Raw genomic sequence first — 18,526 nt, forward strand, 5'->3', positions numbered from 1 at the left:
ATTTTTAGATTTTACGGACTTAAAAAAGCAAAATATATATTTTAAATTTCATTTCGTTTTTAGACACTTATCTTATTATTTGTCTCTTTATTTTTTAATTTTTTTACTTTTACATTCCACTTACAAAAAAAAAAACAGTTGCATGTAAATTTCAAGGATTTACGATTTTTTTTTCTTTTTTTTAATTAATATTTTTTCTTTTTAGTTTATTATTAGTTTTTTTTTGCATTATATTACTTTAAAAGAAGGGTATCTTTGAAATTTCATTTAATTTTTAAGAACTTACCTAATTTTTCTTTTTCTTTTCTTGTATACAGTTTTTATTTAATTTCCTTTCATTTTTAGATTTTATTGTTATAAAAAGAAGAATATTTTTTAAAACTTAATTAAATTTTTAGTAAATTATCTGGTTTTTCTTCTTATGATTAAGTTTTATATATTATACATATCTATTATTTTAAGAACAAAAATATATGTTTTTTTTTTAATTTCGTTAAATTTTTGGGGACTCATTTATTTTTTTCTCTTTTATATGATATTTTTTTCAACTAAATTTTTCCATAATTTCCATAAAAACTATCGGAGTAACGCTAAGGCCTGCTTGTTAGAAGATATTTCAATAAGTCTTTCGTAAGATTAGAAGGGACACATTTTAAATGAAATGTAAAAATTATAGAGTATATTGATGAAATCTCAGCTTGCTGTTAAAAAGCTACACAAAGTGTGCTAATTTTTGGTCTCAGTGTAATTTCGGTATATATCACCGACTTATTTCTGTAAAAGTTTCGTTGATGTGGCAGTAGAGTATAAGTGCGCATACGGATACGCTTACTTTACATGCTCATTAAATTTCTCCCTGCTTATTTTCGCTGCATATTTTTCCACTTTAATTTGCCAAAATAAAATTTTAATTTTTTTCGCACGCAGATGAACCGTATCACCGCACAGCAAGGACGACTGCGGCGCACACAACCGCAGCACCAACAACTAAAAAGGATATTGTGGCAGGTAAAACAAGAGACTTCAATTTGGATGCACGCCACTCGAAAAAAATGAAAGAAGATTTCACTGGCGGAGGAGGTGGGCTTACTGTGTTAATGACTGCGGAGAAGACAGATGCAAATCAACCGCTAGCTGCTGCCACCAGCCACGGAAATGAGAAGGAAATAGATGTACAACTCTTTTGGCTGGAAAAGATCTATGCACTTAACAAGCAGCTGCAGCGCGAAGAGGAAATGCTGCTGAAGTTGCATGCAAAAATAAGAAAACATCAGGTGAAGCGCGCCTATCAAACAAAGCGCGAGGTGGTGCAACAAATCGAGAAATTGGATGCAGAGCTGACGTTGCAGTGTTGTGACATACGCGCGGTGGAGAGTAAATTGCACGCTTCCAACGAGCAATTGAAACAGAAGTTGGGCGTGTTGGAGCGATTGAGTCAAGAATTTCTGGAGACGATGGACCAAGCAGCGCCAGCAGCGGAGGCTGAAGAGCAAAGTGTAGCCGAAGTGGCAGCCGATGCTGATAGTGAGGCAACTGTTAATCGAATGCCAGATGTAATTAACAATGAAGATCACAATCTTGCAACAGAGATGGCGTTGCGTGCCACAGCGACAATGGCGAGGGAGAATAAATTGCAAGAAGCGACCGTTGATCAGTTGCATGCAAAACAGATGACGACGGTGGAGTTTGGTGGACAGCAACAAGGTTGCCAGTTGCAGTCACAAAGAAGTGGCGTGGCCGATGAAGATGTGTGGCACAGACAAAATAATGCCAAGTTGCACTTGCCGCATGCAATCCAGTCAGCCACCCAAGCGTTGCATACAGATTTGAATGGCAGAAGTGATTCGAAGGCGTTGGGGGAAGAAAGTACAGCAGCAGCAGCACCAACAACAGGAATAGTAACAGTACCATCATCTGCTGAGGACGGAGAAGCAACAAGAACAACAACAGCAGCTGCTGAAGAAGCTGCTGCCATGGCAGCAAGCCACTCATCAGCGGCAGCCTTCAAACTGACAGCGACAAGCTGTGCCGTTTCATCGTCAAGTGCAAGAATGACAGCAGCAGTAATAACAACAACAACAACAACAAGACCGTTGGCAACAACAATAAATGCCACAGCAGATGTAACAACAGTCGCCGCAACTGCATGCAACATGCCAGCTATGTCGCCGGCGGAAGGAAAACCAACCACGGCACTTCATCTTGCTCAGCTGCAATTGCCACAACTACAGCAAGAACAATTGCCGCTGCCTGCAGTAGATAATTCGCAACAATGTGTCGATGCTGATGACGTTCTCGTCGATGCACATGCAGCCGTTGGCGGAGTGGTGTTGCCACAAAGCAATTATCCAATTAGTTGCATTAATCATGCGGCCATACATGCCACCAGCCAACTCTCAACGAGGCAAATTATTGTCGCAGCTGGTGGTGATGGCCTCAGCACAGCGGTGGCTGGCAAGTTAACGCCTGAGCAAACATTGTCAGCCGCCTATGCAACAGTGTCGTCGTCGTCGACAACTTCGTCGTCACCTTCTCCGTCGTCTCCGTCGTATCCGTCATCGTTGTCAATGGCAAATGCTTCAATTATGCAGCAACAACAACAGCTGCAACAGCAACCACACCAGTACCAGCCGCAAATACTGCCGCACCGGCAGCATATCAACATCAACAGTTACATGCACAGCAACTGCGCCAGCAATTACAACAACAACAATACCAACCACAGCAACAGCAAAGACAATCATACAAATGACAAGAATTTGCTACCGCCTTCGCATGCCGCCCACACGAAAACGTTGCAAAAACAAATGTTCGGTCCGAAATCTCTTAATCAAATGCTGCCAGCTGCACCGCCGCCAAAAATAATACAGGTTTCAGCAGCACCAATGAGCAGCACACCTTCCACTTCGACTATAGCCGTAACGCCTTGCCCGCATGCTGGCTTCGGTATACCGTCAATGTTAGCACCGTTGCGCCCCACAACGCCAACAGCGCTGTTGCCTCCTACACCTGTAATGCCCTTTGATGTGACAACGCAGCGCAGCAGTGTTGATATCACGCAGTTGGGCACACTGGTCTAAAGATAACGATGAGGTTTTGTCGTTGGTCAACAGCCACGCTGTCACACAGCCATCGGTAGCCAGTGGGCATATGCACATGGCACAAAGGGAGTGGCCCCAAGTTGTTCAGTGCAGATATGACGTACTTACGTAGGTTCCTCTTTCGCGGTAATGATGTGCGCTGCACAGTGGTTGGGAGTTGGTAAAAATTTTGTGTGTGGCAAAAATTTTTAAGAGATTCGGAGATTTTATTCAAGTTAAGAAAATGTATATACATAAAGTTCATATATAAAACATGCATACATATACATAACTTTGAAAGTAGATTTAAGTACATACAAAAAATAATAATATAGTACCTCATTATAATATTTATTGGATTCGGCAAATGAGGAAAATTAAATATATTCAAAAATTTTCTGAAATGCATAAATATATTGATATATTTTAACCAAAGACTTTGTCTCTTTTTGGATTTATTAAAGTAGGTCTAGAAATAAAATATTTCGCAAGCAACAGGCTATATTATAACTGTACACCATCAAAGGCAAGCTGTAAGGGTTACCAGCAACGTATTGTCTACATAAGCTAGATTCGCTTAAGGTGGATGACCAAGGTAAGAGGCACACTATGATGTATTTTGTAGTACGATTATTTAATGAGAGATATTCGCTAAATTTTGCACGGTCGATGTTTAAATAAAAACAATTATAGTAATTACAAAATTTTTTAATATATTTAATATAATTAAATTTAATTTAATATGGATAAACCTAAATTAAGGTAGACCACTCTTCCACCAAAGTCTGACATGAAGCACATTGAAATCGTTTTGGGCAGGAAAGTGTCGTGAAAGAGTGGGTGTGAAAGGCCTCGGCAGCGCGGTACACATGTAAGAATATGTTGGGCTGCTCTTGGTGGCTTTGACCCACTCCTTTACATTGGATATTCACAGCTATCGTTAAGCCAACACTAAACATTCTATGGGGTAACGAAAACGAAGACATATCTTAAAAGACTCGAGAGTGTTTACCGGCTCTCAATGATCAGTATAACGGGTGCCTTGAGGACAACATGCCACCAGCGGACTTAACAGCAAAAAACTTAGCGTTTAAAACTGTCAGACTGCGTGCTCTGGGGCTCTGGAAGCAAAATAAAGCGCTGCCCACTGTCGAAGACCTGGGTTCACCGTAAACCCCGCACGAAATTTCTAAGCCGCAGTGACTGGAATCAGGAAAACTTCGGTGAGAAGTGCATGTGCATAATTTATTAATGAAATTTCGCGCATTAAGCCTTATATATATTTATATATATGCGCTTTATTTCCGGTTCTTTACCAATTGATTGGGGGTGTAGCATACCTTTAGGCTATAGATAGGTGTTGTTAGTCGGCTAAAGATATTTAAAGTATTAAAACGTAAAGCAGAATAACCAAAACTAAGGTAAACTCAAGTACTCTCAACACATTGTATGCTAAATAAAACCTAGCCATTTTGCAACATTTAAAAACACTGTACATCGCCATGTTCAATGTCATACACTGAGTTCCTATTATCTATCCAAGCATTGCCCCACAGCAATGACATCACATGGGAGCCACTTATTATTAATCGTTGGACATTTGTGCCAACGCTTAGGCAACATTACAATACAATACAATGCAGATATTTATAAAGATATTTGTAAACATGCTTGCATACCTAAATGTACAGACATACATACACACATATGTAAACGTTTATCGTGGTCCAACGGTGCAAAGCTTAATCGAATGTGGATATATTTTTAAATTTTTATTTCGATATCTGTTTTTTTTTCTAACACAAAGTGACCTAACTTGCGTGTCGTGTTTTCCATGCATTCTATTGTTTTAGAACCTACGAATGTATGCAATACATACATATATTTTTTAGTATGTACACTAGGCAGGGTTGCGAAAAAAACGAAATGTCCCTTTGTTTGAGAGTTTAATTTGTGAGAATTTTAGTGCCATTATATTTGAATAGATACCACATATTTATCCTTTTAAGATTACATTAAAGTACCTTCACCGACTAGTGAACTCGAGTTTAAACCTGGCGTCCGGAGACCTTTTATATCCTCATTTCCAGGAGGAGGCTGGCATTTGAATAATAGTTGGACGCAGTCTATACTTTGGCATTTACGATTACGATCTTGAGACTTATGTATATCTTCGCTACTTCCTCGAATTCTTATCGTAAAGACACCTGGGTGGAAAATGAGGTGAGCTCTAGAACGAAGTGTAAAAGAATAGTTGACTCATTGACCGTCCTGTTATGCTTACCTGTTGTCACTTGGGGTGTGTAGCCAGAAGCCAAGAGATGTTGAATATTTACCTTGAACAAAGCTGCAGGCTCCTACTCCTCCTCTTTCTTCTTCTTCTTCTCCTTATACTTCTTTTTCTCCTTAAGGCTCTCTCTCTCTTTAACCATCTTGCGGTAAATTTTTTAACCTGATGTTTGCACCAGATTTAACCATTGTTGGTTCCATACCTGAAAACAGTGTCCGACTTAAAGAAGGAAAAATATCAACTAGCATCTCCACACCCCTTAAAGCTTGGCATTTCCAGCCTGTATTGAAAGTAGTGTAGGCTCCTCATTAACTAGTTCAATGTGCTGTCGTCATCGATCTCTTTTCCTCCTGAGACTGCAGAATACCGACTGTCACGTCATAATATATGCTGACGACATTGTACTCACAGCAACGGGTAAGCATTTCCAAATGCAGAGAGTAGACTCAAGGTAAATTCCACCAAGACACACGGCGGTTGTTCGACCCTTCCTATTTTATGGGATCACCGTGTAGTGGCCGGCTCTAGAAAAGTCCACTTACTGAAGCATATTGGATAGGGTACAAAGGATCGCAACCACGTTAAGCACAGGTTTCCTGCCCTCGACCCCCAGTACGGCCCTAGAAACTATATGAAATCTTTTTCCNTTGGTTCCATACCTGAAAACAGTGTCCGACTTAAAGAAGGAAAAATATCAACTAGCATCTCCACACCCCTTAAAGCTTGGCATTTCCAGCCTGTATTGAAAGTAGTGTAGGCTCCTCATTAACTAGTTCAATGTGCTGTCGTCATCGATCTCTTTTCCTCCTGAGACTGCAGAATACCGACTGTCACGTCATAGTTTATGCTGACGACATTATACTCACAGCAACGGGTAAGCATTTCCAAATGCAGAGAGTAGACTCGAGGTAAATTTCACCAAGACACACGGCGGTTGTTCGACCCTTCCTATTCTATGGGATCACCGTGTAGTGGCCGGCTCTAGAAAAGTCCACTTACTGAAGCATATTGGATAGGGTACAAAGGATTGCAACCACGTTAACTACGGTAGATATGAAGTGAGTTGCAACGAAATCACATTGAATGGAGAGACCTTAAGTTCGAACACTCAGAAATTCTGGATACCATTCCAGCAACCAAACTTAAGCTGCATTACACCAGCCCAATCTTTTGCTTCGAAAGCAGGTTTTGTTGGACCTAGATCCAAGGTCTACCAGCATCTTTACGGATGGATCAAAGCCCGATAAGAAGGTTGATTTACTCTAATGACTTCTTATCACACCTCAGCATACGGCTCCCTGACCACTGTAGCGTTTTTCAGGTCAAATTAACCGCAAAAAGGGAGACTTCTGTATCGCCGAAACTTCTCTACAGTGCAGCAGCACATCCTCAAAAGTGGCTGTCGAATGGAGAAGGACTTTAAATCTAGCTAGGCCGGATAGTGAAAACTAATGTGGTAAGGGTGTCCGGGCAAAAGTCAACCTGTCTTCGTGTAAACACCGACTGAAATCTGTTTCAGTTGAAATGACCAACGAAAGAACTGAAGCCTTCATTTCTCAAACAATTTGATTAATAGAAAAAACTTAAAAATCAACGCGAAGTCTTAGCCACCTGGAACTTGCACTATATTGTATAAAATTTAATGATCTATAAAACTGCATACCCAAAATTTGTAGAAAAACCAAAAACAAAAAAAAAAATACTTTTGGTGAACATTTTTTTATAACATTTAATTTTTTTTTTCGTTCGGGAGAACCCTACAACTCTTTTCAACTAGTTTTTATTATGTAAAATTTATTAACTGGAACAGGAGAATCGATCGTCGTCAAAATTGCCGCTTTTTCAGCAATTTGCACTAAAAAAATTAATATAAACAAATAAAAAACAAAAAGCGGGCTCAACTAGTGTCTTGAAAATTTTATAAAATTCATCAAATTTATGAACATTAAATTCCATTTATTGACCACCGTGCACCGTAACCCAACCTCCCTACACTGGCGGTCAGAAATGGATGAATAGTGTTTTATTTTTGTAATATTTATGTAGTTACATTGTTTTTCAAACTGAATTGCTTTTTAATATTTTTTTATAATAATAAGCATTGAAATAAGTATTCATCCAATTTTGGCCGTCGGTGTATGTCAAAGTGCTCGGAAAATCTGTATAGCTTTTTCGTCCTGCTCAAAATCCAGTCCAAACAAAACCCAATCCATACCAATTAAATTAAATTCACTCCTAAGCTAAATTCTGATTCTAATTTAATTTCTGATCAAATTAAAATTTTTGAAATTTTATATATACACTGATGGCCACACACACGGTAAATTTTACACACAAAAAAAAAAATAATATATTTGCGAAACTATGGTTAAATTATAGTAAAACTGCGTACTTAGTTTTTTTTCTGACGTCAGGATTTTTTCTAAAAGGACTTTGAAATTTGAAGAACATGATTATTTCAAAAAATTCTTTTTAAAAATTCAGTGCAATGTAGGATAAAAATAAGGGTATAATATAAAAGAAAAAATTTTGTATAATTATAAAAGAATAAAGTTTTGGGTGCATAAGGATGAGTGGACATGGAAATTAACTTTTACAAATTTTGTCCGGAAATATCTTTGAAAAGTTGCAATATTTATTTTTGAAAAATTTTTTATTTGAGGACTAATATACACACGGCATCATCATCGAATTTCGTCCTGCGAACTTCATTAACTTAAAAATATAAATTTTATTAAATGCGCATTTTCAATATCTAGTCGTCCTTGTTAACCCAAAAACTATATTGTTTTAAAATTCTACAGAAATTTCTGTCTCATTTGGGACCCATATTGTTATTCTACATTGCACTACATTGTGCACAAGGGTATATTAATTTTGTTCACATAACGGTTGTTTGTAACANATGTCTGTATGTCTGTCTGTCTGTCCGTCTGTCCGTCTGTCCGTCTGTCCGTGTACACGATAACTCGAGCAAAAATTGAGATATCTCAACGAAATTTGGTATGTAGGTTTCCCTTAATCCAAGGTAGGTTGGTATTGAAAATGGGCGAAATCGGACTTTAACCACGCCCACTTCCCATATAACGGTAATTTCCAGAAATACGAAAACTGCGATATTTTAGTAACTACTGAAGATAATTCACTCAAAATTGATATTTACAATAATTTTTAGACGAAAAATAAGAATATTATAAATTTTTGGAAAATGGGCGTAGCCACGCCCACTTATGGTTACATGTGTATATCTTGGTAACCGCTGCACCAATTTCTTCCAAACTTGGCACAGTTGTTGGCCTTCGCATAACATACCAAATGGCCGAAAATTTTTAAAATCGCACAATAACCACGCCTACTTCCCATATAACGGTAATTTTCAGAAATACGAAAACTGCGATATTTTAGTAACTACTGGAGATTATTCACTCAAAATTGATATTTACAATAAGTTTTAGACGAAAAATAAGAATATTATAAATCTTCGGAAAATGGGCGTAGCCACGCCCACTTGTGGTTACATCTGTATATCTTGGTAACCGCTGCACCAATTTCTTCCAAACTTGGCACAGTTTTTGGGCTTCGAACAGCATACCAAATGGTCGAAAATTTTTAAAATCGGACAATAACCTCGCCCACATCCCATATAACGGTAGTTTAGAGAAATACGAAAACTGCTATATTTTAGTAACTACTGGAGATTATTCACTCAAAATTGATATTTACAATAAGTTTTAGACGAAAAATAAGAATATTATAAATTTTTGGAAAATGGGCGTGGCACCGCCCACTTATGATCACGTATATGTATCTCGGTAACCGTTCTACCCATTCGCACCAAACTCGGTATGGTTATTGTACTTGCCACATAAAAGCAAAACGTTGAAAATAATTGAAAGCGGACTAAAATTGAGGCCGCTTTACATATAACAGTAAATTACAGAACTGCTTGAAACTTCAAAATTTCGAAATCTAAGGACGCTAATCTAGTCAAAATTGATACACCCCGGCTTTCCATCTAGCGGTAGCTTTCGGTAAGGTGAAAAACCTATATTTAATACGTGCGCCGGGTATTTAATGTTCGGCTCCGCCCGAACTTAGACTTTCTTACTTGTTTTAAATAATTTTTTGAATTAATCACATCATTAAAATTTCAAATTCCTTTCAAAAAAATCCTGGCGTCATAGTGAGAAACCAAAGACACAGTTTTACTATATTTGGCCCATAGTTTCGTGAGTATATCGATTTTTTCATGTGTTTTGAATTTTTTTTGTTTTTGTCGCACGGTGTAATTCGACGAAGTTCATCAAAATTTGAAACTTTTTAATTAGAATTATAGAATTCGGGTATGCAGTTTTATAACCAATTGATTTTTGATTATTTTTTCGCTGACTATGTGAAGTGTTTTGTTCCATAAAAATTATGTATGCTAATTTTTTTTTGTCTGGGGGAAAATGAGCAACAACGCTAACAAAAGAAATATTCAAAAATCAATACTAAAATTGAATGAGCTATAAAACTGCATACCCGAATTGTTTCTTTAAACTCCAACTAAAATTTTGAAATTTTGATTTCCATTTTTCGAACTTCGTCGAATCTTATTCAAAGTTTCAAGCTTTGAGTTATATGATTTTCATTGTAGCACGCACTATATTTTCCTAAAAAAAAATAAATAAAAAATAATAAACAAAAATAGATGGCTAAAAATTGTAAAAGAAAATCGTTCCTAACTATCGGGCCACACTGGTGTAAATATGTTTATAAAAAAATAATAGCGTAAATATATATAAATACATATGAAAGTAAATTAGTACATACCACTGCATTCTTATATCCTAAATGAACATATGTAAAAAGATAATTATGGTTTTTGCGTACCATATTCGAAAAAGGAAAAAACAGAAATTTCGTAATGAATTTAAATCTATAATTGTACATATGTATTTATTCAGGCGGTTTGCCTGTGAATTTGTACAGATATGTAAACCAAATCGTTGCTAATTAGCCAAATAAATTTAATTATATGCATATTTAATGATCATTGGGTAGACCAGCATTTAAGCGCTGATTTTGTATATTGCTGCACATTTATTTTGTTTATTCCATTTTAATAGAATTTTTTCGTTATTAACTTTATAAACATGGCACACATTCATAAATAGTTTATGGTATGCTATCCATTGGCTGAGCAATTATCGCAGATATGACCATTGTTGTATGATCACATATGCATATGTATGCACATTAGACCGTACCACTTTACAAGGAAAAAAAAATCGCCGTACAGACCTGAGTCTAAAGCAGGGTTTGAAAAACTGTCAGCACAGCAGCAACAGCACTACTATTTTTGCTTTTGCTTCGCTTTGAAATTTTTGATTTTCATTCAAACTGATTTGCTTTCGCTGTGACTTTGAAAATTTTATTTTGCTTTTTTGTCGGCAGTTTATTGAAAACAATTTAGTAAATTGAATTTACTGCTTTTGATTTGCTGTGATAGCACTTTTCTTGTGCTGTGATTTGCAGCATGGTGTATTATCGCTGACTCGCCAGGAGTGAGTACACACAAAATTTGCAGTATCAATTCCTTTGCCTTGACCTTTCGCTAGCGATTATCTGGTGTGAAATTGGCGATTACCAATCGCTAGCGAATTGCCTAACAATCGCTAATGCATCGTCGTAGTTAGCTTATGGTCGCCTCTTGTCACCAGTACAACTAAAGGGTAGTGTTTTTGTGCATGCGTACATATTTCTGCCAATTTGATGTTTCACGGTCAAGTGATAGTCGAATTGCTGTTGCTTTGCTGCCGCTGCGCTGTCGTTGTGCTTTCACATATTGTTTTTTAACTGTCTGGTTGCTTTCGAAATTTTACAGCAAAACGACAGCCAAAGCATTTGCTTTCTTCCGAATTGCTGTTGCTTTGCTTTCGATATCACACATGCCGAAGTCAAAGCACAGCAAAAGTAAATCAAATGAAAAAATTACAGCATTTTCAAACCCTGGTCTAAAGTATTTTTTCAAGGCGCGTTCGTCAAATTGTTTTTTTTTTGCGTTAAACTGAACCTAGCGGCGAGACTTTTTACATTTCATCTTCATATAATTAGCATTTACAGTCGGATCTTAATTATGATATATCGATGTCGCGAGGAGAGAATTTATTTTTTGCGAAAGTTCATTGACCTCAAGTGCGCCGCTCTAGTATTTACTCCCCAAGATCTTTCAACTACTACAAAATGAACAAACCGACGAACAAACCGAAACTATTCAGAAGAAAAATAACACTGAAGATGGCACAACGTTGAAACCGCTTTGTCTTTAAATCAAATTTGACAAGGGATGACGGGAAATCGTTCCACAATTCCTATAAAAAAAATCAATAAATTAAAAAAATTTGTTTAAAATAGCTCTACTGCAATAATGGAAATACGTTCTTAGCAAAAGTCGAATGATTTTGACCAATCTGTAATTTACAGACATTAGGGTGGTAGGTTGGGGTGATAAGAACTTAGTTATGTTGGGAAAATACTACATAGAATGGGGAACTTGAGGTCAATGAACTTGAGAACAAAGGAATTGTCTCCTCGAGACAAAAACATCGATATATCACACTTTAAGTTCGAAATTGCTTTCGAATCAAAATATTTTCATTAACAAACATTTCGTAATTTTTTGCGAGCTTTAATTTACTGGCATTAGGGTGGTAGAAACTGAGAACTGCGGGTAAGTACTAGAACGGGGTACTTGAGGTCAATGAACTTTCAAAAAAAAAAATGTATTCCTCGACTATTTTAAAATCTGGCTGTAAATTCCAAAGATACTTATGATAAAAAAAATCTAAAAAGCTAAAACTTTTTTTTTCCAAATTGCATTGCAAAAATACTTTAGGTTCAGGGGTGTACGCCGAACTTTTTTCGGTACGATCTAATGTACATATGTATGTGTATGCGTCTATATAAATACATATGCGATTACAAACGTTGGGTTTTATTGATTTTCATCACAATTTACGTTGTTGATTTATTACTCTGCGGCTTACCATGATTGTGCGGTTAAATTGTTTTTTGTTGTTCTCGTTTTTCGTTTTGCGCTTTTAGCCAACTGTCACATTCGCAGCATCGCAAAATATGCACTCGAATTGGTTTCGCATTCTAACTTTCTATGTATGTACTATGTATGTATATCTTCCTATTTCTATTATTTTCCATTACCATTTATTCCTTCATACATATGTATGTATGCCTCTCTGTTCTGCCAATGTCCCATACTGTGACTGCTTTCACACACTTCACACTCCATCTGACCCCTTTGCAACGCCGCGTCATCGTTTTTGTGGTCGTTGTCTGCGGTTGCTTTGTTGGCTGTGTTGTTAGTTGAGTGTTCACCAGCGCGCATTAAGTGCTGCTCATCAATTCGTAAAATTCCATTGGGGGATCACAAAGCATTGCAAATTGTCGGTTTGTATTCCTCTAACTATCCTGCAGGGTAGTTCACGGTGACTAGTGAATCGAATTTCTAGTTCCGTACTAGATCTTTATCGCCAAAAACGAACCAGTCCGATAGTCACTTGATCCCCAACCAGTCGAAAACCAGCGAAATGAGCTATTTTCTTTCACTTTTCCCATTAGAAATCTGTACCTAAGATGACGAATTTAGAACTAGTTCGGAACTATCGAAAAGGGTATGCCGCGAGGGGCTTCTTTACTTTAAATACGCTTCAATTCTTCACTTCTCGATGCTTTTTCATAGCTTGGTAATACAAAACCAAAATTTGTGTTAACATTTTAACATCTTGGGATCTGCTGGAGTCTAGCTAATAACAGCAAGCACCTTTGCACACATTTCTTACAATCATTCAAACAAGTTTAATTTCAAATTGAAAACACATTTATTTGAAAATAATTTAAAATCGGACACATGGAAGAACCAAAATATTGAAAAATCATGATACTTTTCCTTCTTCTGTGGATTTAAGAATCTTTTCGGAACTATCGAAAAAGGAATGCAGCGGGGGGAAATTCCCACTTTCTAGGACATCGCCATGTTAAATTCGCCAGTTGTTTGCATGCAAAAGAGATTTATAGCAAACCAGTACTGGGTCTAAATGTATTAGAAGCGCATCGGTTCAGAACTAGAGATTTTCCCCACAGGGTATTTACTAAACACTGTGTGTGTATTTGTATGATTTTTGTGTGGTTGTACCGATGGATTAAGCTCGTTGGTCGTTTGTCGAATTCTAATGTGGCTACCATCACTTGTGGCTTGCTCTCTGTTGCATTCCTAGCAGGAAAACACTTATCCTGTGCCAAACAGGAACAAACATTTCTATTCTTTTTGGTACACTTCAATTGGGAAGCCTATCTGGTTTGTGTGGATAAAGTGCAAAGCTTGTTTGATTTAGAATTTCTTTTTGAACTTATTGACTTAATTAGCGCTTCCATTTGTAGATGTTGTGTGTAGATTGTGTATCGAGCTTGAAATGAGTTTTCCGTGTGCTAAGGCATGAAAAAATCAATGACTTTTTCAATAGATGAGAATATCGGCTTTCAGCAACGGAGATATTAAAATTACGGTGTTTGAAAATATAGTTAAATGCCACTATATAACGGGGAACTGATTGCGACACAATAAAACAAACTCAATAAAATAATAAAGAAAGGGCGGATTTTGAGCAGAGACTGAATATGAATTTAATTTTTGATTTTTGCAATCACAGTGAAAAAACTGTAACAGTATTTTCGAATCCCCGCTCATTTTATAAGTAGAATATGACTTCCGCTTGACTAACAAAAACTTAAATTTTAATATTTCAAACAAAAAATATCGTATACATTTTCTGTTTTTAAAGCAAAAAAATTAAAAAAGTCATTATAAGAAAAATCGGGACCTTTCGAAACTTTCCAAGTTATTTTTTGGAATCGTTCAGAATTTTTCTTCTAAGACCTTTTAAGAAGGGATCACACGATTTGTACATTTGAACAGATACACTTTGAACGTCACTGAGTGATGGTGTCTAGAAATTTTTATGGCGAATGAATTCAGCTAAATAAGAGCTTTCCCAACAACACCACTCTGTAACTGTGAAAGTGTACAAATCTGTACAAAACGTGTGAACTCGGATTTAGAGTTCTTCGTGTTTTACTTTGCGGGATTTCTTCGATAACTATTATGTTTTTTCGGGACGTTTTGCATTTGGTTTTGGAAACTTATCGAAAATATTATCGGAGAGTTTCTCGATTTTATGCGAAACTTTTGGGATTTTTTCCGTATCCTTCGGCTTTAACATTTCGGAAACTTTTGACAGCTTTTTGGGAATTTCTCTATTTTTTTGGAGCTTTCGGGGAACTTTTGTTAATTGTTGGGGCCTTTAGGAATTCATCATGTTTTACTTTTCGGAATTTGCTTCTAGGATTTTTTCGGTACTTTCAGGTTTTAGGGTTCTCCGTATTTTTGGTAATTTGAGTGATCTTTTTAGGAGTTCCTCGGGTCTCTCCGCAACTTTTCGGGACCTTTCCGGGCTATTCCTCTTTCGGGGACTTTTTTAGAGCTTTTCAAGATTTTTTCTGAAATTTGAGGTTTATGGACCTTCCGAGAAGTTTCATATGTTAATTTCGGGGTTTTTCGAGAAATTTTTGTTAGTCCGGTATTTTTCGAGAACTATAAGGATTTTATGCAATTTTTTGAGTTCCTTTCCTGTTTTATTAGTTAAATGAATTTTTTATGAATTTTTATTCGAGATTTTACAGGACCTTTGAGAACTTTTCGGGCTGAAAAGTGTATTCAAATCTTTACTTTGCTTTTTAGCGAGTGCTAAAAAAAACTCAATATTATCTACGATTTTTATAGAAAATCAGAAAAAGTAACTTTAAGCAAAACAAACAACCGATTTTAAAAAAAATTATGCAATTCGTAGTGTTCCGTTATTTTGTCCTTTGTCCAGTTAAGGGAACCAAATCATATTAGTATGGTGCCATCTGCAATGTGTCGCCTTTCCAATATTCTATCTCACAGTACCGAAATCAGTGTTTTGTGGTACAACAGCCGTTCTTGGATGTCATTCACGAAATGAGTTTTGGGCGGAATAAAAATTTTCGGGTGAATTTTTTTTCGTTAGAAACTCAGGACTCAGCTTTTCAGCAAAATAAAAGCTCTGTGCAAATTTGTAGTGTATAAAAAAAATCCAAATTTTGAGTTGTGTCACTTTTGAAGTTCATATGAGATATGTATTGGACAAGCGTTTTTGAGTCGCTTTGTGTGTAATTCTATTTATTTTTGAAAATAGGCTATAAGCGAAGCCAACGAAGAGGTTCTTTGAATTTCGGTAATAAAAAGACAGCTAATCTTTTTCGGCGTTTTTCTCACCGAAACAATATTCCTCCTTAAGCCCTGTTTCTGGACAATATGTGACAGAAATTTGAAGAGTTCTCGTAAGCGAGATCCTCACTCTTATCTTAGAGTGAATACCCATTCTCATTTCTTATATGTATATTAGAAGACGAGTATAATAGTGAATTCCTATTCTCTTTAGAACTGCTGTCATCGTTTACGAGTACCATAAAAACTGATAGTACTAATATTTTTCATATATATATATTTTTTTTATTTTTTTTTAGCTACCTGAATTAGACGAAAAAATCAAATACACATGTGTTTGCATGTACATATTTACCTATAACTTAATTGCACACCTTCGTAATAGAATTTTTTAAATTTATACTAACCTGCGTTATTTTCAAATTAAATAGTTTCATTTCCTGTGGGCAACTGTACGCACTCACATCAATCCATGCACTTCGCGCTATTGGCGTTTTAGCTGAACGTAGTAAGCACGTCGTAACTAAACATTTGGAACATTTTCGCCATTTTCAAGGAAAATTAATTTGCCTGCAGTTTATGCTGTTCATTATTGAGTATTGCGAACGAATATGCAGGGCAGTTCAAGGCGAAATTTTTTGATTATATACTTTTGTACGTATCTGTATACATATATATGAACATAAATAGTATGTGGATATGGGTATCAAAGTGATGAGTCATTTTGTGAAGTACTTACATGAACAGTTTTCATAATGGTAGCTAGAAATATATTCAACAATAATATTCAACAATAATAGAAATTTTTTGGTGAAAATGTAAGCTGTGGAATACATAAAGAGGCCCTTATGATGATGGTCATGTGAATGTTTAGGAAGTGAAAAGCAGTACGCGGTATCATTCCGCCCAGGTTCAAACCCAGGCTCCGGTTAACATAAAAAAAAAAACAAGAAACAAATTTTTATTTTTCAATTCATAATCAATTCCATTTTTATGTCAGACGAAATATATTTCGATCTAAGCTGCATTTTCAACAAGCAAAATTGTCGCATATGGAGTAACTCCCCATCAGACGGAATAGGGCGCAACTCCAGTCACAGTGTAGGGTGTGGTTTCATATAGTCTCATGCCAGTTCGCAGTCTTACCAAAACTAGGTCAACAGAGAAATGCCTTCACTTATATATGACGCAGTGATCACATATGTCTTATGACAAGGCTAGGTTGGGTTAGTTTAGGTTGAGGTGGTTTCCCCTTCGGACTAAATATTCAATTACTCAGTTGCAGGAAAGCCACTAAAAAGCGCAATTTTTCAGAATTTCTTTTTTTTTTAAGAGAAANGATACAAAATTTAAGAATTAGTTTGTTTAATTCTTTGGAAAGTTTGCTTTTTTTCTAGAGAAATTGACCGACTATTTGACAGCTGTCAAAATTAAAATTTGGCATGATATTCGTGATCAGCTTGTCTAAAAGAGATTTGCTTAGTTTAAGAGAATTTGACAGTATTATTGACAACTGTCAACTGTCAAGATTGTAGTTTGACATAAAATTCGTAACTACGTATTTTTCTAAAGACCTAATCGGTGGCATTTTAGATAACATTTTCTTATTTTTAGAAAAATTTACATTCTCTTTGACAACTGTTATATGTCAAAGTTTCAATTTGACATATAAATAAAATAATATATTTAAAAATATATATTTAAAATATTTTCTTATCTTTCGAGAAAATTGTCATCTGTCAACTGTGTGAGTTTTATTTTGACATAGAATTCGTGACTAGCGTGTATAAAACCTTGATCGGTGGAATTTTAAAAAGATTTAAAAAAAAACGTATCAAAATGGTGCTTTTAGCACTAATTGGGTCCTGGGAATGTACCCAGGCGACGCTTCTACCAACCAATCAACCAACAAAAAACGTAACATTCCTTCAAGATTTTCGCGTAGAACATGGCCTCTTCGTCTATTGTGTGCCCTCGTAATGAGGTAACGACCACTACTTCTACAACTACTTTCTGGGCTATGTTTTATACCAGTTCTAAACTTAAGCAATTTTTGCATGATAGATATCTACATACTCACTTATGAAGGTTATGATTGCAACCACACGTACATAAGTACTTAGGTATGCACATGAACAATTTAATTTACTGACTAGCAAAATTCTAAACATTTTTCATTAGTCAGTTACGTATTCAGGTATGTTGCATTCACATATGTAGGTTTTCTTTATTAATAATAATATTTTGGCGCTTACACTTTTGCTAAGTCGATTTTAGTGTGTATTGCTGTGCGCAAAAATTTTATCATGGAATTGCTTTTGCACACACAATGCAATATAATATTAGCTAATTTACAATATTATATTGGGTATATTACACCACACTAGGAGCTGCTTTCAATAATTCCTTAAATGGAGATACTCTAATAGCTAAAGTAATAACATTTTAATTAGATTGCTTTTACAATATGTTCAAATGTATGCACTTCAAAACGGCTATGCGAAATAATTGAATTGAATGAGAATGAAAATGAAAATTCTCTAATGATTGCCTTACCACATCCCATATTTATTTAGTTCTGCTATTTATATAATTTTAATGCGATAATGTATGCATAACTGTTGCATATTTAGTAATCGCATCGGTTTGGATTTATTAAAATATGAATGTATGTGTAAAGAATGCAATAATTTAATTCCTAGTTGTAAACATATTTTATTTTAATAATAGGCAACAAATCAATAAGAACTCGTTATTTTGATGTTTTTAAGTGCTAACATACACATGCACTTGTGTATACGTTGCAGGGATGGGCGTTTTTGAATGAATTTTTATTCAAATAAAAAATAA

General features: G+C 35.9%; 1 protein-coding gene across 1 annotated transcript; it reads left to right on the forward strand.

Moving 5' to 3' along the window:
• Positions 1-927: 927 nt before the first annotated feature.
• Positions 928-3,385, forward strand: LOC108376393 (putative GPI-anchored protein PB15E9.01c; the record flags this gene model as incomplete). The annotated part of the gene is made up of 1 exon (XM_017632595.1): positions 928-3,385. A coding segment is annotated over one exon (2,153 nt), but the record flags the coding sequence as incomplete, so codon positions are not given.
• Positions 3,386-18,526: the final 15,141 nt, after the last annotated feature.

The sequence above is a fragment of the Rhagoletis zephyria genome, unplaced genomic scaffold (genome assembly GCF_001687245.7).
Source record: "Rhagoletis zephyria isolate East Lansing unplaced genomic scaffold, Rhagoletis_zephyria_1.1 Rzeph_scaffold_10350, whole genome shotgun sequence".
Taxonomy (NCBI): Eukaryota; Metazoa; Arthropoda; class Insecta; order Diptera; family Tephritidae; genus Rhagoletis; species Rhagoletis zephyria.